The following is a 21,662-nucleotide window of genomic DNA, read 5'->3' as shown; positions in this document are numbered from 1 at the left end:
ACTACTCCCATTCCTCCTCTTCTTCCTCGTTGATCGACTGTCAACCACAAACTGTTTATCAAACCACAGCACTACCGTCTGGTCAAGAGTGTTAACCCTTAATGTTAACCCCTCCTCTAACAAGATTAACTCAATAAAATACTTTTCAAATCAAAGCATATATACAGGTATCATGCATTAAATGTTCTGTCTGTAAATACAGGTTTCATGATCCATTGATATTTAATTGAAAAAAAAGTGAGTGTTAGGTTAAGCATACTTTGTTTTATGTAGGTACAAGCAGGATGAAGTACTTTATTCAAGCACAGATATGTGAAAAATGACATATTCATATATCATCGTCATTTGCATTTAGCTATTGTGTGCTATGTGAAACTTGAGCTTGTTAGCAACTTGAGTTTGCCACTAGCAAAATATCAAATGTATAACAAACGAATGACTTGCTTTTTAAACACACTAAATTACATCGGATGTTCATTTTTTTTCCCCTCCTGCTTCCAACACGCATGATCTTGAAGACTGATTTGAACTAGCATGTTGTGTTTGTTGATGCTGGTGCCTGAGAGAAACACTAAAATCACAGATGTAACAACATGACTGTCTGATTGTATGGCATGAGTGTTTTAAAGTGGATCTTGTGAGTGTTCATTCTTTCTCTTCCATCCATCTTCCAGATGAAAACGATCACTCGACTTTGTGTCGGTAGATGTCTTTCATGGTTCTAAGCTCCTCAATCAGAGTCTTGTTTTGGTTTTCAAGCACCGCCACACGATTTTCCAGGCATTTTACATACTCTTTCTTTTTTCGCCGACACTCCCGGGCGGCTTCCCTGAGAAGAGTCAAACAAAGACAACAGACGACTCATTCATGCCATTAATCAGGTTAAACCAGAGGATGAGTAAATACAATACACACTTAAAACACATTTAAAACAGCTGCTCTGTATCTCTTTCTCAGCTTGCTAATGACACTAAGTGACAATTTAAACTCACTGGCCATCTCCTTCTGGGAGCATTCTGTTTGAAGCTTCACACTAGCAAGCTAATGATCAATTGTTTAGACGTCATCTTGGGTTAATGATTGCAAAATGTACGGCATGATAAGGAGGACTTTTAATTTTAAGTGAACCAGAAAATGTGCTTTAGATTCATCCTGGAATTCACTTTACCAACCACATTGACACCGACTGTCGACTGAGAATGACATCACAGTTGTTCGGGTAACGACCAATCACGGCTCACCTTTTCTCTGAACCTGAGCCGTGATTGGTTGTTGCCCAAGCTCGGCCCAACTGTGATGTCATTTTTAATCAACAGCAAGTGGCAAAATGGCCACCCACTGAGATAAATAAAAGCAGGTGGATTTTGCTGATTAATTCATACGAAACAAACACATTATTAATTAGAATACAGTATTTTACAGAAGATGATTTGGGCCAGTGAAGAGAAAAAAAGAGTTGGCAGGATTCTTACTTTATTCTCAGACTTTAAAGTGAGAATTCTGACTTTAATCACATAATTCTGACTTTAAAGTGAGAATTCTGACTTTAATCTCAGAATTCTCACTTTATCACTTTAACCTTAGAACTCTGACTTTAGAGTGATAATTCTCACTTTAAAGGCAAAGTTCTTAAAGTGATAATTGAAGAATTCTGACTTTAATCTCAGAATTCTGATTTAAGTCTCAGAATTCTGACTTTAAAGGGAGGATTCTGTCTTTCTGACGTAGAGCTATGAATTGTGGGTAGAAGTCAGAAAGTCAGAATCCTGAGAATAAAGTCAGAATTCAGAGAATAAAGTCAGAATTTTCAATTTAAAGTCAGAATTTTGAGATTAACGTCTGAATTCTCACTTTAAAGTCAGAATCCTGAGAATAAAGTCAGAATTCAGAGAATAAAGTCAGAATTCTTATTTTAAAGTCAGAATCCTGAGAATAAAGTCAGAATTCAGATAATAAAGTCAGAATTCTTACTTTAAAGTCAGAATTCTGAGATTAAAGTCAGAATTCTCACTTTAACCTTAGAACTCTGACTTTAGAGTGATAATTCTCACTTTAAAGTCAGTGTTCTTAAAGTGATAATTGAAGAATTCTCACTTTAATCTCAGAATTCTGATTTAAGTCTCAGAATTCTGACTTTAAAGTGAGAATTCTGTCTTTCTGATGTAGAGCTATGAATTGTGGGTAGAAGTCAGAAAGTCAGAATCCTGAGAATAAAATCAGAATTCTGACTTTAAAGTCAGATAAAGTCAGAATTCTCACTTTAAAGTCAGCTAAAGTCAGAATTCTCACTTTAAAGTCAGAATTTTGAGATTAACGTCTGAAATTTTACTTTAAAGTCAGAATCCTGAGAATAAAGTCAGAATTCAGAGAATAAAGTCAGAATTCTTACTTTAAAGTCAGAATTTTGAGATTAACGTCTGAATTCTCACTTTAAAGTCAGAATCCTGAGAATAAAGTCAGAATTCAGAGAATAAAGTCAGAATTCTTACTTTAAAGTCAGAATCCTGAGAATAAAGTCAGAATTCAGAGAATAAAGTCAGAATTCAGAGAATAAAGTCAGAATTCAGAGAATAAAGTCAGAATTTTGAGATTTAAGTCTGAATTCTCACTTTAAAGTCAGAATGCTGAGAATAAAGTCAGAGCCCAGCCAACCTTTTTTTTCTTCTTTCTCTTCGCTGGCCCTAATCCTCTTCCGTAATATTTAGACTGGTGGTAAAGAAAAACATTGTGTGGACTTCCCAATAATAAACCAATTATACAGATGAATACCTATTCTTCATCAGGCGCTGTTCCCTTTTCTGTGACACATCCTCAAAAGGCTTCTGGGAGCTGTGAATGCTGGTCTGTGCCTCACCCAGTGGGAGAATGGAGCTGGTGCCAATGATCTCACCTGTGGAGCCTGGGGAAACAGAACAGGTTTGGACTGTAACCATCCGGGGGCCTAGATCATTTTTGTGTGGCTTTTGCAGGGTTGATTCACCCATACTTGGGTTTCCTATTTATTGTTTCCCTGGCAGAACTCCCTCATCACATTGGCTGATTAATTCTGAGATACGCCGCTATGCAAAAAGGAACTAAATAGAATCACACCAAGGCCGGCCGCTGACGTCAGTCTCCATCTTACTCGCTTGCATTACATACTGTGGAGACCTTTTACCAGGAACAGCGGTGACGTCAGCAAACTGCTGCTATTTGCTTTTGCGTGGGCAGAGCACTGAAGCGTTTCACTGAAGGAGAGGGAGAGAGTGTAAAAAGAGACAAAAGCCAACTCTGTCAACATGCAAGCCTAACTGTTGGAAATATGTATTTTATTGTAAAATGTATTACAGTATCAATATCTAATACACGAGCATATTTTGTGTTATTGCTACTATAAAGCATAAAAAACATAAAGCATAAAAAACCCCGAAACAAAAATTCATTTTTTTATTGAATGGAATGTAAAAAAGGCAATAAAATAGATAAGCACACCTACCTGCTTCTGTTTCATCCCCAGTTACAGCCATACTTTTCTACTTCCAGGATTTTCAAGAGTGTGTCCCTTCCCGCGTCTTCGCTCGGACTAAAATATTACCACAGTCAGCAGCAGTGTAGTGGAAGTTACAATTAGAAGCATTGACATCATTATGACATCACTGGACTCCGCTGTCGACAGCGCTGCTCGCTGTGAATGAGTCAGGGACTCTGCTGTTTGTCTGTGGGGAGGTTTTTTCTTTCTTTCATGGTTTGTTCGTGACTCAAATCCCCCCCAAAAATTGTGTGTGTGTGTGTGTGGGGGGGGGTAAGGCAGCAAGATGAAACTGGTTACTCGTAAGCATGTCTGCCCTCAAAGTTAACTCAGTCCTTCTGCATGGAGTTTGCATATTCTCCTTGTGCTGATGTGAGTGTGAATTGTACCCAGGATGTTGACCATAAAGTCATCTGGGTTAGCTGACCTATGACCCCAATGAGGGCAAGCAATATACAAAAAAATGGATGAATGGATGCTTGCCTTTGACCCTTGGTAAACTTTAAAAAAATAAATGCCGCTTTTAAACCACATTGACGTAATCCAAGCAAAAGTGTATCTTGTGTGACTGATGATTTTTTTCATTTTGGTCTTGATAGATATTATAACATTTTTAATTCTTCATTTCATATATTAACCATTGTTACACATTATTAACATTTTAATTCTTTATATTAACCTTGTCGAAATGTTTTGTGTCCTGTGCAGAGCAGATGGTGTTGATTTCGATATAATCTGACCTTAAACTGGGACATACTATTTAGTCTAAAAAAGTTCCTTCTCAGCGCTTTGTGCGAAAACACATTTGGTCCTTGAGAACAGAATCTGTTTCGAACACGCACTCCTGACTCTGTTTTCGCCATCGCTCATGGAAAAGTACCCAGAGAGTATGTTTTGTCTACAAATGAAAGAGAGGCGGTCAGTTTTAACTATAAGAAGCCATTTTACACGCGGAAGAGACACATTTCGATGCTCTGAATCCCACCTGTTTAAGTGATGAATTAGAGGCTGTTTGAGTGTCCAGAGATCTCTGTTAGATAAAATCATTTTTGCAAAGGTGTTTTTTCTTGCATTAAATCTGTCTTCAAGTTTTGGAACACGCAAAGAGGACAAATAATTTCACTCCTCTTTCAGTCTCCATTTATTTATTTTTTAAATAGGACAGAACATATTAAGGTGAAAATGTCAAAATCTTCAAAATGAGCATAAGCACAATGAAATTAATGCTGGAATCATCTTCAGGATGCTAGAATAAACTCAATACAGCAAAAATTTTGAGTCTACAACGTTTAGTTTAGGTGTGAGAGCCAAAATGAACTTTTTATGGCTTTAAATGCGTTTTCAGCCTGATTGTACACTTAAGGTGAAAATGTCAAAATCCTCAAAATGAGCATAAGCACAATTAAATTAATGCTGGAATCATCTTCAGGATGCTAGAATAAACTCAATACAGCAAAAATTTTGAGTCTACAACGTTTAGTTTAGGTGTGAGAGCCAAAATGAACTTTTTATGGCTTTAAATGCGTTTTCAGCCTGATTGTACACTTAAGGTGAAAATGTCAAAATCCTCAAAATGAGCATAAGCACAATTAAATTAATGCTGGAATCATCTTCAGGATGCTAGAATACACTAAATACAGCAAAAACTTTGAGTCTACAACATTAAGTTTAGGTGTGAGAGCCAAAATGAACTTTTTATTGCTTTAAATGCGTTTTCAGCCCCTGAATGTACACTTAACTCTTTGACTGAAAAATCCTGTGCAAATCCTGCTCCATCTCCTTGCACGCAGGGCAGTGTTCCAAAAAGAAAAACTGTATTTGAAACATCCACATAATTGTAAATAGTACCACAGTTGCACACATTTGTAAATAGTTTGCGAAATTGTTTTGTCAAATTGTTACACTGTTGAATGGAAATAAACGTATTTTGCAATCCAAAAACACTTTTTCATTGTTGGTGGTGGTGTATTACAGAAGTAAAGGACTATTTAGGTGTTTGTGGCATCATTCATGGACAAAAAGAAGTGTAGAATTCACTAGAGTGCATGAAATAACATCGTTTCACAAAAAACTCTTTTTCTCCGCTTTTTGTTTCAAAACAGAGCATTTCGGTGAAAATTACCATTTTCTATTGTTTATTACTGAAGAACGGAATAAGGTAGAAACAAACTTTTTTTCTGATGAAAGATGAGAGTTCAATCTTTCATTTGGTAGTATGTGTGTTTCCATACCACGGCATCCCTTTTCTGAAAACGTCTGGCAGTCAAAGAGTTAAAAAAATAAAAATGGAGATGTCCAGTTCAGCTCGCATACATTTAAAATATAGTAAACACTATTAGAAACTAAACATTAAAAATAACACTAAATAGAAAAAAATAGACCTTAAAGCAATACAATTTTATATATATATATATATATATATATATATATATATATATATATATATATGTTTGTTTTTTGTTTTATTTGTAAATTGTAGTGGAATATATAAAATCCACAGTCTTTTTTTTTAATCCATCCCAGGGGGCGGCCATTTTGTCACTTGCTGTCGCCTAAAAATGACATCAGCGTTGATCAGGGCCCACAACCAATCACGGCTCATCTTTAGAAAACAGGTGAGCCGTGATTGGTCGTTACCTAAGCAACTGCGACAAGATTGGGACAAACTTTTTTTTCTGATGAAAGATGAGAGTCCAATCTTTCATTTGGTAGTATGTGTGTTTCCATTGTCCAAACACAACATTTTCTGTGGACCTTGAAAGATCAGTCAAAATGCTTAAATCGGCTGGCACTGGCGACATCCCGTTTCTGAAAACGTCTGGCAGTCAAAGAGTTAACGAACATGTAAATATGTATGGGATTATGGCCGTTTGATTTATACAAGCAGCCATGAAATGATTAGCACATCAGAGTATATTGTACGTTGTATAAGTTTAATGTATTCATTATTATATTATTATGTTTGTTTTTTATCAATGTCCGTAATTATTCAAATAAACAGACACGGAACCATACAAACTAGGGATGAATGTTGGGTCTGCTGTTTTTGTTGTTGGTGTTTTTTAAATAGATGATTCTACTGCGCCCAATGGTTAATTATCTGTCATAAGTAATAAAATTGCGACCAAAAATGGTTTGATCTGGTTAGTCATATTGGACTACTAGTTTTTTTGTTTTTAACGCAATGTTACCTCTTCGTCAGCCCACGTTCATAATTAAGGCATTTGTCTCCCCCTGCTGTCGTAACGTGGGAGAACACCAACAAGCATTTGCGATACGTTTGGCCCACTAAGTGTAAAAAACAAATCTATGAGGAATTTAAAACTACACATCGTGGTACGTCTTACATTAGAGACATTTATGCCTGTGCATAAAATGACATAATCACAGAGAAGTGAAGTTTACTTGGCTAACTGTCTCACATAAAACAAGCTACCCCAGATCGTTTGGGGGGTCATTGGAAGGAACACTGACAAAGTTTAAAAAATAAAATAGAAAAGACTGTGGAAGAGTAGATCATTTTAGCATAGCATTGTCATAAATATGAAATATCTAATTTCGGACTCCATTAGGCTGTAAAATGCGTTTCTGTGGGGCAAATGAACGGTTTTGAACACAGTTCGAGTTTGTTCCGGGTTGCCAGGTTTTCTCTTGTTAGACTAAAAAAAACTGTAAACAGCCTTAATTGAACGGGAAATGCCATTACAGTTTTTTGGCAACCCCAGCGCTGACAAGCGGTCGCAAAGCACACACGTCAAAAATGCGACTCATGCTTGCCGGATGAGATGTAGCTCGCTGCAGAGCGTATGTGATTCTGCCGTCCGTAAGTGCAAACATGCAACAAAAAGAAATGCACACATTGTATATTTAAATACAAAATATGTTTCGTTTATAAAAAGCTAGCGCTATTGCCAAAGGCAATGGAGGATGCCATTGAAATGTTAGCAGGAAATTAGCATCAACTTCGGGAGTGTTACCACTTTAAATAAGGGATATTTTATTTATTTATATCACATATGAAAGCTCTGGAAAAACACACACACTCACAGACACAGGTAAAATAACGCTACTCAAATGCACATTTTTCTTAATCTGTAAAAAACGAAACTCATTGTAAGTGTGTGCATGCACGGCACCACACTGCCCAGGCGCAGGAACAGTCAGTATTTTTTATTTTATTTTAAAATTGTCAAGTCTTATTCCAGTGTACATTTTTCTTACGTTCTGACTAATGGGGTAGAAGCCACAGACTTCTGACTTCCGGGTTTTACACATCAGCGCCGTTTCCGCCCACCGCTGGCCGCGTTCCAACACTCGCACCCTCACCCCTGCGCCCCTGTTCATCGGCAGGAGGGCGTCCCGGCTATCTGAAATGCTTCGGACACTGAGACAGACACTGCACACCCGTCGACGGGAACGCGCAACCTAGGGGGCACAAAGGCGGAAGCACAAGTACTGGGAAACGGCCCATAGTCGCAAACCAGAAACGGAAACAAAGTTGATGGGTGAAAACCCGGACGTTGAAAGGCCCACCTCCTCCTTGCATATAGTCCATTCATTTTTTTACGGGGAAAAAAAATTCAACTATGAATGTTTCCCTGCTCCAAAGCACCTGTTCCAATAAGCAGGATCGTTACAGGCTTGTGCAGAGCTTGCTGATGAGCTTCATTGTGTTGGAGAGAGAAAACATCCCAAACCTGCGAGTTTGGACAGTCACACCATTGTAGTAAATAGCTATGTGCGGAGCATCCTTCATAATAAACTACTTGCTCATTATTATTACTAAAGCAATAGCAAGGTTTAGTGTTATTTGCAGTTCCAAGTGTAGAAGCGTGGGAGCCATCCATCATCGCTCTCATCTCATATTATTTTATGAACCTGAGTTCATTAAAAATCACGTTTGTTAGGCAACGATTTCCAACATATTTTCTTGTTTTTCTGTGGCAAACGAAAACAGAACTATGAATTTCTCATGAAGTGGCGGCTTTTCTAAATTCTTATGAGCTTTCCGTAGTTTTGGGCGGTACCACAAACAAGTTTTCGCTCACGTCTTAAACCAGAATGTATTTGGCCCTTTTGAATATTTATCTGTGAGTGGATGAGACACTAGTGTTTTATTTAAGCCACTTTAAATGTACGCTACACTAAAAAAAAGAAAAATAAACAATTGGCGGAGACCAGTTTATGGAACCTCACGACACCCCCCTGTAAAACAATGGTATAATCCAAGAAGCAGGGAAGAGCAGTGATCAAGCCTGTGACAGCGTAGAAACTTGAGTTTTACAGCAAAGATCACTGTACAGTGGTAGGTACGATTCACACGTTTATCCCCGGACGTGGCTGGTGTCGTTTCAGCAGCATGATTACTGGGCTGTCAGTGCCAAACGAGGGACGTCGCAAAGTAGATGATTATTTACTCGCTATCGCTGCGCCGCCTGTAGCTTCCTGCTAGGTAACAAGCTGTTAGCTGGTGCCGTACACTGCAAATGATAGGAGAAGTAGCATGCTAAATGGGATGCTAGTTAGCTCGTTCGCTAGCCGTCCTATTTTGGGATTGACATTCCGGTAGCCGGTAACTTTCGCTTGTCTGCGCCCTTGTTACAAGTCTACCTGTTAAGCACGCGCGTCATGTTGTGCAAACGTTGATAAACAGCGGCCGTTAAGAAGTAGCTACTAGCAAAGCTGGTGCCTGACGTTTTTGTATCCTATTCATTTGTAACATTGTTTTAAACCGAGATGGATAAGTCACGTTTCATTCTGCTGTTGCTTTCGTTGCATGCGGCGCACTAGGCAGAAATCAATTCACGTGCATGCAAAATAAAAGAGTGACGAGCAGTTCAACGCTGCTGTGCCTTGCTCAAGGGCACATCGAGGCGGCTCTGGAAGGACACTTGCATCGTTCCAGTAGCCAGTCTACCGATGTGATGTTTTAATTCAAAGAGATTCGTTCCGTTGCCCCCATCCAGTCTGAAAGTCAAGTGCTTAGGATATAAAGCCTTTAAAGGCTTCAAAGGCATCATTGTCAAATGCATTTCTGACATGCTTTTTCAAAGGATAAATAGTGGGAGAGAATTTGTTGCAGAATAGTTGTACAGTGTTTAGAAAACCCAATTTATTTGTTATACCCAACTTAAATCCTGAAAGTGAAATTCTGCTTTTCATGTGGTTATTTTATTTACATATTTTACATATACATAATAGTATAAGGATGCCTCGGATGAGCACTTTACACTAGGATACATCAGTGATGCTGAGGATGCATAGACCAAACCCATTTCCAATAGTTTGATCTGCTTTCACATTCAAACCCAAGAATAGGAAGCTAGGTTGGGCATTTGTTTAAATTTGTGGCAAATTAATTTTCTACACTTAAAGTTTGAAAATAATTTCATGTTTTTTTTTTTAAATATAGGGATGGAAATTAAAATACGTGTTTTAGATCAGAAAAATCAACAAAATAATCAGCAGATTAATCTATTATAAAAGTAATAGTTAGTTGCAGCTCTAATTGTATTGTAGTAGGAACTGTGAATAGAGTGCCACTGCCCCACAGTAAGCGTGAGTTGTGGTTTTGTGATCTCACAGGTCTGATAGAGTTCTAACAGAGGAACTATGATCCGCTGACGTGCTCGGTTGTCTTGGCCACTGTGTCTGTATAGCTGCTATACAATATTGTGATAATGGTGGGGAGAGTTTTGTTGGTCCATTGATAGATAGAAGCAAGAATTTGCCTTGGTGGGTCAGTGCAAAAATACAGAAACAAATCCAGAATTAAAAAGATTGATCGTGTATTAATGTTGTGCATGCATAATCCAAAATCAACAGCCAAACAACGTTTGTGTCTATTGGCTGACATGTGTGTAATGATTTTGTGTCTGTTTTTACCAGGCTAATAAGAAGCCTGCACAATGTCCTTGAAGCCACGGGTGGTGGATTTCGACGAAACATGGAACAAGTTGCTAACGACGATCAAGGCTGTTGTGATGCTCGACTATGTGGAGAGAGCAACGTGGAATGACCGTTTTTCGTATCCTGACTGAAATGTGTTTTTCGTGTGTACTGTGTTTACATTTTTTTTTGTGAAGTATATAATTGTCCGAGTCCTATCTCTACCATACAACATATTAGAAACACATATTTCCTGAACTTTGACCCTAGTGATATATACGCTTTGTGTGTCGCATACCCTGAGCCTTTAGGTGAGAGATTATACAATGAAACAAAGGTCTTTCTAGAGAATCATGTTCGGAATTTGTACAAGGTAAGCACAACGCCAATTGGGATGTGCTACTCCATGTGGCTTACTAATATTTGCCCTGCCTGCGCTCGCATTGTAGAAAGTCTTGGAATCGGAAGAGAAGGTTTTAGTGATGTACCACAGATACTGGGATGAATACAGCAAAGGGGCTGACTACATGGACTGCTTGTACAGGTAACACTGTTGTTTTATGTTTACCATATAGCAGTGGTTCTTAACCTGGGTTCGATGAACGGATGGTGTTGCTCAGGGTTAATTTCTGGGGCCTTTGCTGTTTTTATTGTATCTTCTGCCCCTGTGTTCCATCTTAAATAAATCCCTTGTAAAGTAAAAAAAAAAAAAAAACACGACATAAGAAAAATGAGCCAAAATTTGGCTCACTATTGGAAGTGTGATATGTCATTTCTGAATATTTTTTTTTACTTGCGACCACTGAAAATGTTCAGACCTATCCATACATATATCGTTTTTATTTATTTGTTTTTGATGCCCTCTATAGACAATAAAAGCAATATTGTCCTAAGAGCACAACTATCATCTGTATCTATACATAAAAAAAAAAAAAAAAACACATTCAAATTGGAATATTCACGCACGAGCGCACATAACCTCATCACACACACTCATACGCGTGCGCACGTCACTGTTACCGCGTCCACACACGCTCACATGCCTGAGCTCTCAATCCCAACCGTGCTTTCTTGTTTTGGTATAAGAACGGGGACATGGGAAGCACATAAGTCAGATCAACCATTATTGATAATTAGCTCTCTAGCGCCATCTGGTGTATGATGGCTTTTATGACTACTCAGTGAAGGGATAAATTGGGCAATTGCGGGAAATGCACTATAACACATCAGGTGTACAGTGCATCAAAAACATGAACAATTATGATTTATAATGGGAGTCAATGGGCCTAAATTTGGACATTTTTACTCATGTTTACTATAAAAATTTGTTTCCCACATATAATAATGACAATAAGAATTTAGAAATTTTGGACGGTGTCATTTGGAACTTCAATATATTTAGAACAATTGGGCGCAATTTTAGCTCACTCAGTGATTTTTTTTTTTCATACACTTTATATTTAAGCAAAAAGCCCAAAATTGGACACTGTCCTTACGAGGTTAAGAAAACAGCGGTGGTTGCTTTCAAGTGAATTATGGTGCGTGTGAAAAAGGTTTGGTGAATGCGCATGGGAAACTGGTGAGGTTCAGTACCTCCAACATGGTTAAGAACCACTGCCATACAGTAAATAAAACAATAAACATAGTGAAATCGACTTATTGTTACACAACCAAGATTAGATTTTGGGAAGGCTTGTGTCAGACCCATCTAAAACCCTTTTTCCTCTCCAGGTATCTCAACACGCAGTTCATTAAGAAGAACAAACTGACGGAGGCGGATCTACAGTACGGCTACGGGGGAGTGGACATGAATGAGCCACTAATGGAGATCGGAGAGGTATTGACTCATACATTTTTACAATCAGTTGGGTAATCTGGATCATTGTGAATTTTATTTGATGAACTCTTTTTCATCTGACACTGTAGTTGGCCCTTGATATGTGGAGAAAGCTAATGATTGAGCCGCTTCAAGCCGTTCTCATCCGGATGTTGCTGAATGAAATCAAAAAGTAATATTTCTCAGCCACACACAATCAGTTACTGGAAATGTTGGCCAAGAGTTCAGAAGCTAAAATTCCTCTTTTGTCCCAACAGTGACCGTTGTGGTGAAAATCCCAACCAAAAAGTCATCCACGGGGTAATAAACTCTTTTGTTCATGTTGAGCAATACAAGAAGAAGTTTCCATTGAAGGTGAGAATGTGAGATGACGTTTCGCTTTTTTAAACTTTTGTTGAATGAGTGATGAATGTATGCCTCACAGCTCTGAGGTTCTGGGTTCAAATCTCATGCCCCAAGTCAACTGGGATCAGCTCTAACTCAGCCGTGACCCAAAATGAGAACACACTGTAAAGAAAATGGATGGCTGTAACTACTCACAAAATGTACGGCAGGTGCTCATTCAGAGCAGTTTTTGTATGCTTAAATCCTGTGTTATTTGTGTTGCAGTTTTATCAGGAAATCTTTGAAGGTGAGTTTGTGACAAAAACGGGAGAGTACTACAAACAGGAAGCTTCAAATTTACTCCAAGAATCCAACTGCTCACAGTATATGGAGAAGGTAGGCACGGTGTTTACACTGTAAACACAAAAATATACGAAAAGATAATTTTTTTTAGAGCGTGTTGCAAAATAAACTGACTTGAATCCATTCGTCTAGGTTTTGGGGCGGTTGAAAGACGAAGAGATGCGATGTCGGAAGTACCTGCATCCGAGCTCCTACGCCAAAGTCATCAACGAATGCCAGCAGAGGATGGTGGCGGACCACCTGCAGTTCCTCCACGCAGAGTGCCAGAACATTATTCGGCAGGAGAAGCGAGATGGTTAGCCTTTTTGTCTTTAGATCATCTTGTTTTATGACTTTGAGAAGAAAATAAGTCATTGTTTGTGCTTCTCCAGATATGGCCAACATGTACACACTGTTGCGAGCCGTGTCCAACGGTTTGCCGCATATGATCCAGGAGTTGCAGGTCCATATCAATAATGAAGGAATCCGAGGCACCAGTAACCTCTCTCTGGAAAACGTAAGTGACGCAACACTATTGCATTATTTATTTTTTGGGGGGTATGTGGCGTATTCTGTAGCCCTGCAATTGTAAAGCAGTAGTTTTCCCAGACTCTTGCCTTATGTCACACGGCTGCGGTAAGTAATAGCCCGCAAAGCGAGAATTTTTAGTACATGTTTAAGTTGGAATGGTTTGAATCAGTCAAGAAATGCAAAAGTAGTTGAACGGCAAAATATAGCAGAATAAAAAATACAATAATAAAAATAAAGGTAGATTACCATATGCATTCACACAATTATACAATAACCTGAATGCCATCAAAACACTTCCGTAATTTCCGAGACAGTTTTGTCAATTTTAGCTTCATAATCTCTATATGTTGGAAAAATGCCACTTTTTCAGTTTTTCATCTATTCCATAATTACCGTATTTTTCGGACTATAAATCACACTTTTTCTTTTTTGCATTGTTTGGCTGCTTTGGCGACATACATTCAGATGTGACTTGTGTATGTGTATATATATATATTCAAATTAGAAAATGGCAACTAATGTACAATGCATCGCTAGTTTAGCATGCGACTTTCCGCCATAACAAGAATTTTACTATTTAGAGCAGCAAAAGGCACAATAATTGACCAGGATTACACCTTTGACTATAATCCAATGTGGGATGCTAGACAAGGCAAGCCATTTTAAACCTGAAAAAACAACATTTCCATAGTTAAAAGAAGCAGAAGTTTGGAATCCCACCAGAACTGGTTTCTGTCAACACAATTTAGGGAATGGAAATTTTGGGTGCGGGCAATCGACTTATGTTTTTTGTCTTCTTCGTGATGCATTAGATGTACTTTTTGACGGGTGTGACTGATATTCCGGAGCGATTTATATAGTCCAAAATATATGGTATCCAAATTCTAAAGCTCCTTGTAGAACAAAAATTTAATTAAAAATGAAACACAATCTGTAGTCTGGACCATATATTTGTGACATAACATAAAAAATATAATACATGGACAGATTTGGAAATGTATACAATTTATTCTGTTCTTTTTATTTTGTATTTCTCAGACCATCTTTTTAACGGGGCTAACTTTGTACATTCACTTGATAGTTAAAATGTGACTCTTCCTCCTTTTTGCCCTCTTCTAGATGCCGACCCTATTTGTCGAGTCAGTCCTAGAAGTTCATAGTAAATTTGTTCAGCTCATTAACACAGTTCTGAATGGAGACCAGCACTTCATGAGCGCGCTCGATAAGGTAACTAGCGATGGATAAATGAAGCTTCATGACTTGTGATATTTTTTTGACTCCTCTAGATGGCACTCTTGGTTTAAATATACACTGCAAGTTTAATTTCCATTGCACTGGTCTTTATATTTAAACCCAGAGCACCATGTACAGAAGTTAAAAAAAAAAAAGAAAGTGCTTCATGAAGCTTCATTTTCCCGTCACTAACAAATAGTGATGGCAAAATGAAGCTTCATGAAGCATTTGCGATACTTTTTGACTCCTCGAGATGGTGCTCTTGGTTCAAAGATGAAGGCAAGTGCAATAAAAAATTATTTCATTTGCATTGCATCTTTGAATCACGAGTGCCATCTTGAGGAGTCAAAAAGTATCGCAAGTCCTTCATGAAGCTTCATTTTCCCGTCACTAACAAACACTATCCTGTGATCATTTTTGTCAATGTAAAAGATTTTGTTTTTGTGCATATATATATTTTTTTTGTAGGCTTTGACGTCTGTAGTGAACTTCAGAGAGCCCAAGTCCATCTGTAAAGCTCCAGAGCTGGTTAGTGCACACCCACACACACAAATACTGTTTATTATATCAAGTTCAATGTCTTGACCGGGTCACTGTCCTCCACTCTGCGCAGCTGGCCAAATACTGCGACAATCTCCTGAAGAAGTCCGCAAAGGGAATGACGGAGAACGAGGTGGAAGACAAGCTGACCAGCTTCATCACCGTTTTTAAGTACATAGACGACAAAGACATCTTTCAAAAGGTGAAAACAGCCTCGGCTGGCGTTTTACTCTCTTATTCAGTCTTTTCACTCTATATACTCGACTTTTTCTTTTTTTAACAATAATATGTTGTATGCAGCCCCGCTAGTCTAAATATGGTATTCTATATCTAATATTTTGTTAGTGGAATATGAGTTATTTTTATCCATCTCAGGGGCCGGCCATTTTGCCACTTACTGTCGACTGAAGATGACATCAATGTTGCGGAGGGTTCGACCAATCACAGCTCACCTGTTTTCTCAAGCTGAGCTGCGATCGGTTGATACCTGAAACCCGAGCAACTGTGATGTCATCTTCAGTCGACAGCAAGTGGCAAAATGGCCGCCCACCTGAGATGGATAAAAATGGCTAGATTTTGCGTCATAACTCTTATTCCACAAATGTACTATTAATCAGAATGTCATGTTTAGACTAGTGAGGTCACATATAACGTTTAAGCTTGACTTCCACTTTAAGCTCACTGTTGTGATTAAAAAATAGCATTGTGCCTGTTTTTAAGTATCTTCAGAAGGTGACGTCTTGTTTTGTCTTTTATTTTCACAGTTTTACGCCAGAATGCTAGCAAAACGATTAATACACGGTTTATCTTTGTCGATGGACTCGGAAGAAGCCATGATCAACAAACTAAAGGTACATTTGGTTCAATTCCCCGTTGTATTCTTTGACGAGGCGCACACTCAAAACAAAACTCTCATCTCCTCCCACAGCAAGCGTGCGGCTATGAGTTCACGAGCAAACTTCACAGAATGTACACGGACATGAGCGTGAGCGCTGACCTCAATAACAAGTTTAATAATTTCATCAAAACAGATGAGGCTGTAGAGGATTTGGGTATCAGCTTCCAGATCTACGTCTTGCAGGTGACAATACAGTATTTGAGCTAAGTGTTTAGTAACAGTAGTTGTAGTTCAGATTTTGAAGTTACATATGGGATTAATGCTAAAATGACAAAAAAACGCGTCCAGCCTTTTGTCTCGTGAAGTTGATTTCATGGTTATCGCACGTGTTTGCAGGCTGGTGCTTGGCCTCTCACACACGCACCATCGTCCACATTCGCCATCCCGCAAGAACTGGAGAAGAGTGTCCAGATGGTAAATTGTTTTTATCGGAGCTTTACAAAGAACGTCACTGTTAAATAATCTTGGTTTCCCTTTTTTACCTCCAGTTTGAATTGTTCTATAATCAGCACTTCAGTGGGCGGAAACTAACTTGGCTACACTACCTCTGCACAGGTAAGGTTAAAAGGACCAGAGGTAGGTGCGGCGATGAATTCAGAGCGTCCGCCATTTGGCAAGGACACCAGTCGTCGTCAATCCGTCAATATTTCTTAATATATTATTATAATATATCTACCATTCCCTCAACGAAATGGGCGTCCGCCATGGTATCCGTTGTTGACGGACCTTCCGTCAATATTGATGGACTGCCCACTTTTTTTCCCAAACCTAACCTTAACATTCCAATTTTTAGGACCACCACAAAATTAATCACTATTAACTCATTCACTACTGTTAACAGCTATAGATGTCAAAAATTCATTTTAACAATTAGTTTAACTTTTTTTTTTCTCCTTTTTTTTTTAACAAGAGTATGAATTTTTTTTTTGTACATTTAGAACAGATATAACATTTGTGATTAATCGTGAGTTGACTAGTGAAGTCATGCGATTAATTACGATTACAAATTTTAATCGCCTGATGCCCCAATTTTTTTATAATCTTTTCTTTAAAAAAAAAAAAAAAAAATCTTTTAATATTAATTGTTTTTTTTTAAAGGAAAAAAAAAATTAGGGGCGATTAATCACAAATGTGCCACAGTTCACTTTTGGGCGGAGCGTCATCTTCGCATATTAGCTTCAATCAAGCATTTAACTTGTAAGTGGGTCGTTAAGCTTGGAAACGAGCAACAAAAAAAAAAAAGAAGTTAGAACACAACGAGCGCAACAATTTTTTATTATTTTTTATAATTTGATTTGAGGATGCCAGCATTTGCACATAATTTTATGTTTTTGTCTATCTGATAACATTGATTAAAAAAAAAAAAAATCTGAATTCATGTTCAAGCAGTTACTCAGTACTTGAGTATACTTATTCACTTGTACTTGAGTGATTTTTTTTTTTTGGATGATTACTTTTACTTGAGTAATATTATTTTGAAGTTCTTCTGTTTTATGTCCAAGTGTTTGTGAATGCATCACGAAACTCACGGGAAGGGGAGGGGGTAGCGCGAGTCGAGTAGCAGAAGTGGGCGTCCGTCACTCTGTGACCCGGTTATTGTTAATTACATTTATTTAAAAAAAAACTGAAGAAAAAAAAGACGGATTGACGGAACTCCCACCTCCGAAAAGCACAAATGAAGGGGAATCAAGTTTGGACAGCGATAGTCTCGGGACTTAAGACTAGTGCAGGCCTAGCAAGTCTCCAAGCATGAACCGATGCATAAACATCTCCATCAATGTTCTTAGGCGAAGTGAAGATGAACTACCTGTCCAAGCCCTACGTCGCCATGGTGACCACCTATCAGATGGCTGTGCTCCTCGCGTTCAATAACAGCCAGACGGTGACACACAAGGAGCTGCAGGACGGCACCCAGATGAACGAGAAGGAGCTCCAGAAGACCATCAAGTCTCTGTTGGATGTGAAGATGCTCAACCACAACTCGGAAAAGGTTGGCCTATCTGTGCTGTACGGAATTAGGTGCGCTCAGTCGTTGACTTTTGACTGTTTTGATGGTGGTTCGTGTGATTTCTTGATTATAATTGTAATCCGTTGTCGAATAAAATAAAAAAAGTGGTCGGACGAATATGTGCAATATAAATTCACATGTATAACGGAATGTATGGTGTTCCACAGGGTTCAATTCCGGGGCCTCTGCTGTTTTCATTGTATTTGCTGCCTCTGGGTTCCATCTTAAAAAAATCAGTTGGGGTTCTTTTAAAGTGCTCTATAAATATAGAGTTGAGTTGGTGGATTAAGGAAGTGTTCTGACTAATTTTTTGGGGTGAGCTTAGTTTTTTGTGTATTTTTTTTCTGTTTTACTGAATATTTTTTCTCTGTCATAAGTAAAATTATCCGAAAAAAAAGAGGCAAACAATAATTCAGAAAAACAGTAAAAATATATATATATTAAAAAAGGGGGGGAATTATAAAAAAAACTGAAAAAAAATCCAGTAATGTATTAGTTTTTTAAATTTATTTTTACATCTGAACGTTCAGAGGTAAAAATAAATATACTCAAAAAACGGAAACTGGTGCTCTGTTTTTCAGAATATTATTTTCTGTTTTTGAGTAATTTTTCCTACTGTTTTTCTGAACACTTTTCCAGATTGTTTTTTTAAACAGAAAAAAAATAAGTAAAACAGAAAAAAAAATATTCAGAATAATAGAAAAAAGTTTGGAGTTCCCCCCCACCAAAAGAATGCAATACGCTCCCGTAGTGGAGAGAGCCAGATTCGATGAAAAGGCTACTCCATCAGCTCATCTTGTTCACCAGTAAATCAAAAATCACATTTTATTTTTCAATATAGAAGGGTTCGGTCAATGCGCATCGGAAACTGGTGGCGTTCATTACCTCCAGCAAGGTTAAGAACCCCTGATACAGAGTAAACAGTCGGGGGTTCCCTTAAGGCCATGCCACTATTGCCTCTTTTCAGACATCACGGAGCAGAGTGTTCATGTGTCTGTCATTCTTTCTACCGACAGGAGGAGATCGACGCCGAATCCACGTTTTCTCTGAATATGTCCTTCCTCAGTAAAAGAACAAAGTTCAAGATCACGACATCAATGCAGAAGGACACACCACAGGTTTGTCTCAATCGGCTACATTGTTCGGGATGGAACTTTTTTCTTTCTTAAATCCTCCATTATCTTTTTGTGTAGGAAATGGAGCAGACTCGGAGTGCCGTAGACGAGGACCGCAAAATGTATTTACAAGCTGCTATAGTGAGAATCATGAAAGCCCGCAAGGTGCTCAGACACAATGCCCTCATACAAGAGGTGGGTTGGTTTATGATTGATTTGCTCTATCAGGAAGTTGTTGCAGTCTGTAACGCAATAATTATTGTCCTCACATACCAGGTCATCAACCAGTCCAAAGCCAGGTTCAACCCCAGTATCAGTATGATCAAAAAGTGCATAGAAGTCCTCATCGACAAGCAGTACATCGAACGAAGCCAAACCTCGGCGGACGAGTACAGTTATATCGCTTAGCGATGGAATCGAGACTGTAGCGGATACAAAGCTTAAAACATCAAACAATAACAAAGCACTCATTCATCCTTTTTTGGGGGACTGTCGCCGTCTGCCGGGAACTCATCACGGCGTCTAAAAGGAAGCCTCCGGAAAGCCAGACGACAACTTCCCAATCCACCCACCGTCTGATTTTTAAGCTGTTTACATCACCAGTGCCAAGCGCACCACGTGCGCGTAAAGGGGAGAATGCCCGTATACCGGAGTTATTGGTGTGAAAAGTGCAGAAGGGCCTCTGAGGTGACTGAAAAGAAAAGGAATTTAAGAGTAAGTTAGGGCATCAGTGATTAATTGATTGCTACACATTTTAAAAACAGACTTTTTTCCCTCTCATTTGCGGTTATTGTTTGTGTGTGTGTGTGTGTGTTTTTTTATCTACTAGGAAAAGTATTGTAATAAAACTGGTATACTGACTCTATCTACTTACTTTCAGATGTAAAGAAATGACAAACATGAACTTACTGCTTGTGAAATAAATAAATTGAATTCGCAAGACTTTTATTTAAACTTCTGTCTCAGTGGGTTGAGTTATTTCTGTGTTTTGTTTGTTAAAGGAGCTTGTCCAACTCAACTTCTATTGTGATGAACTCTAGCGGCAAATGTCAAACATGTTAAAAGGGGGCAGATGCCACGGACTTCCGGGTTTCACACATCACCGCCGTTTCCCGCCACTGCTGGCCGCGTTCCAACACTCTCATCACTCTTGGTTTTATTGGACCGTTAAAAAGTTCTCGTTATTTTGTGTCACCTTGTACTGTATATGTAAGACACGTGGAGGTGTAATACATTTTATCTCCAGCAGGTGGCAGTCTTTCCCTCTTTTTTTATGCTGTCAAGTCATCTTTATTTAGCCTATATAGCGAACTCCAAACTACAGGTTGATGGTCATGGTTAAAAAAGAAGAAGGGGGGGGGGGGGGGTGGAAAGAAGTTATCCGTCACACAATATTTTAGCTTTGACTAATGTCTTTAGACCATATCCTAATATCAGAGCAGTAAGACACAATTACAGTTTGACTGACTTGCTAAAATGAGAAGTTGCTAGTGTGTGTAGTTAATTATCCTGTGCATCGCTTTCTCTCACACACACCGGGGAAATGGGATGTTGAATAAAAAAAATCAATATTAAACTGGGTGGGGCACTCACCTAAATCAGTTTTACTTCCCATGGAAGGACTGTGGGTTAATCCAAAAAAAGGTGCTGTCTAGACTTGCCCGATATTAAAATAGCTTTTGTTGCACCTTATTTTTAACAGGCAATATGATTTGACAGACTTTCTGAATGATCAAAGCCATCCAGCTTGTGCTGATCTAAATTCTTGTTCCCACCATGTAACCCTAAATCTCAGTGCAGTGTGCATGGAAAAGTAATCAGGCTGATTTTCCAGAAACATTTGACGACAAGTTTTATCCACACGCAGCCTGGATGATATGTTGGGTCTGTGTTGCTCATATTTATCTGTTTTTGTGGAAACAAATATGCAAATATACTGTGCATTTATAAATAATTTTCTTTAGTATGACATATTAAATACTGTTAAATTAGGATTTAGAGTTTGGTATTATACTATAGGTTTATAAATCTTTTTTTTCTTATTTTTTTTAGGTTTATAAATCCTTTCAGTGTTTTGCAAATATGTTTACTTTTTTGTCTGAAATTATAATTTTCTTCTTAACTCTTCTTTTTTTTTGTAGTTTTTCTTAGATGCTGTCGTATCGCAAAGGCTTGGAAGAAGGGATACGCAAAAGGGATTCATGATTTCTATAGTAAATGAGGTCACACTGCATATCAGCCCTAGGGCTGAATTTATTCTGCATTATGGTTTAATAATTCAAGCATACTCCTATCTTACATTACAATAATAACATGTGAAATACCTGTTAAGAAACGGAAACTAGACAATACAGACATGTTTTCCCCTGCCACAAATATCTCTGAAATATGAAAACAAATTGCTTGCTACGCTCAGTAGTCCCATAACAACTTGTGTA

General features: G+C 38.3%; 2 protein-coding genes across 7 annotated transcripts; one reads left to right on the top strand and one right to left on the bottom strand.

Moving 5' to 3' along the window:
* Positions 1-274: 274 nt before the first annotated feature.
* On the bottom strand, positions 275-3,679 carry LOC144040706 (cAMP-responsive element modulator-like). The gene is made up of 3 exons (XM_077555117.1): positions 3,476-3,679; positions 2,770-2,899; positions 275-829 (listed from the first exon to the last, which is right to left on the bottom strand). The coding sequence occupies exons 1-3, from the start codon at positions 3,504-3,506 to the stop codon at positions 685-687; spliced, it is 306 nt and encodes a 101-aa protein (XP_077411243.1). The 5' UTR covers positions 3,507-3,679; the 3' UTR covers positions 275-684.
* Positions 3,680-7,241: 3,562 nt separating this feature from the next.
* cul2 (cullin 2) lies at positions 7,242-20,178 on the top strand. 6 transcript variants are annotated; one of them, XM_077554865.1, is made up of 21 exons: positions 7,242-7,331; positions 10,397-10,535; positions 10,667-10,769; positions 10,846-10,940; positions 12,128-12,233; positions 12,323-12,405; positions 12,491-12,587; positions 12,843-12,953; positions 13,053-13,215; positions 13,292-13,416; positions 14,550-14,657; positions 15,132-15,191; positions 15,277-15,405; positions 15,968-16,054; positions 16,132-16,284; positions 16,438-16,515; positions 16,590-16,656; positions 17,889-18,091; positions 19,126-19,227; positions 19,303-19,419; positions 19,501-20,178. In XM_077554865.1, exons 2-21 carry the CDS (start codon positions 10,417-10,419, stop codon positions 19,630-19,632), a joined length of 2,238 nt encoding a protein of 745 aa, XP_077410991.1. In that variant the 5' UTR covers positions 7,242-7,331; positions 10,397-10,416; the 3' UTR covers positions 19,633-20,178. The 6 variants fall into 6 exon arrangements, 5 of the variants coding, with proteins under 5 accessions (XP_077410991.1, XP_077410993.1, XP_077410990.1 ...); XM_077554867.1 differs by lacking the exon at positions 7,242-7,331 and adding an exon at positions 8,624-8,817; XM_077554864.1 differs by lacking the exon at positions 7,242-7,331 and adding an exon at positions 8,625-8,813.
* The last annotated feature ends 1,484 nt before the right edge of the window (positions 20,179-21,662 follow it).

Source organism: Vanacampus margaritifer, chromosome 20 (assembly GCF_051991255.1).
Source record: "Vanacampus margaritifer isolate UIUO_Vmar chromosome 20, RoL_Vmar_1.0, whole genome shotgun sequence".
Taxonomy (NCBI): domain Eukaryota; kingdom Metazoa; phylum Chordata; class Actinopteri; order Syngnathiformes; family Syngnathidae; genus Vanacampus; species Vanacampus margaritifer.
The sequence above is the reverse complement of the archived record's forward strand: the minus strand, read 5'-3'. Positions and strand labels throughout refer to the sequence as shown.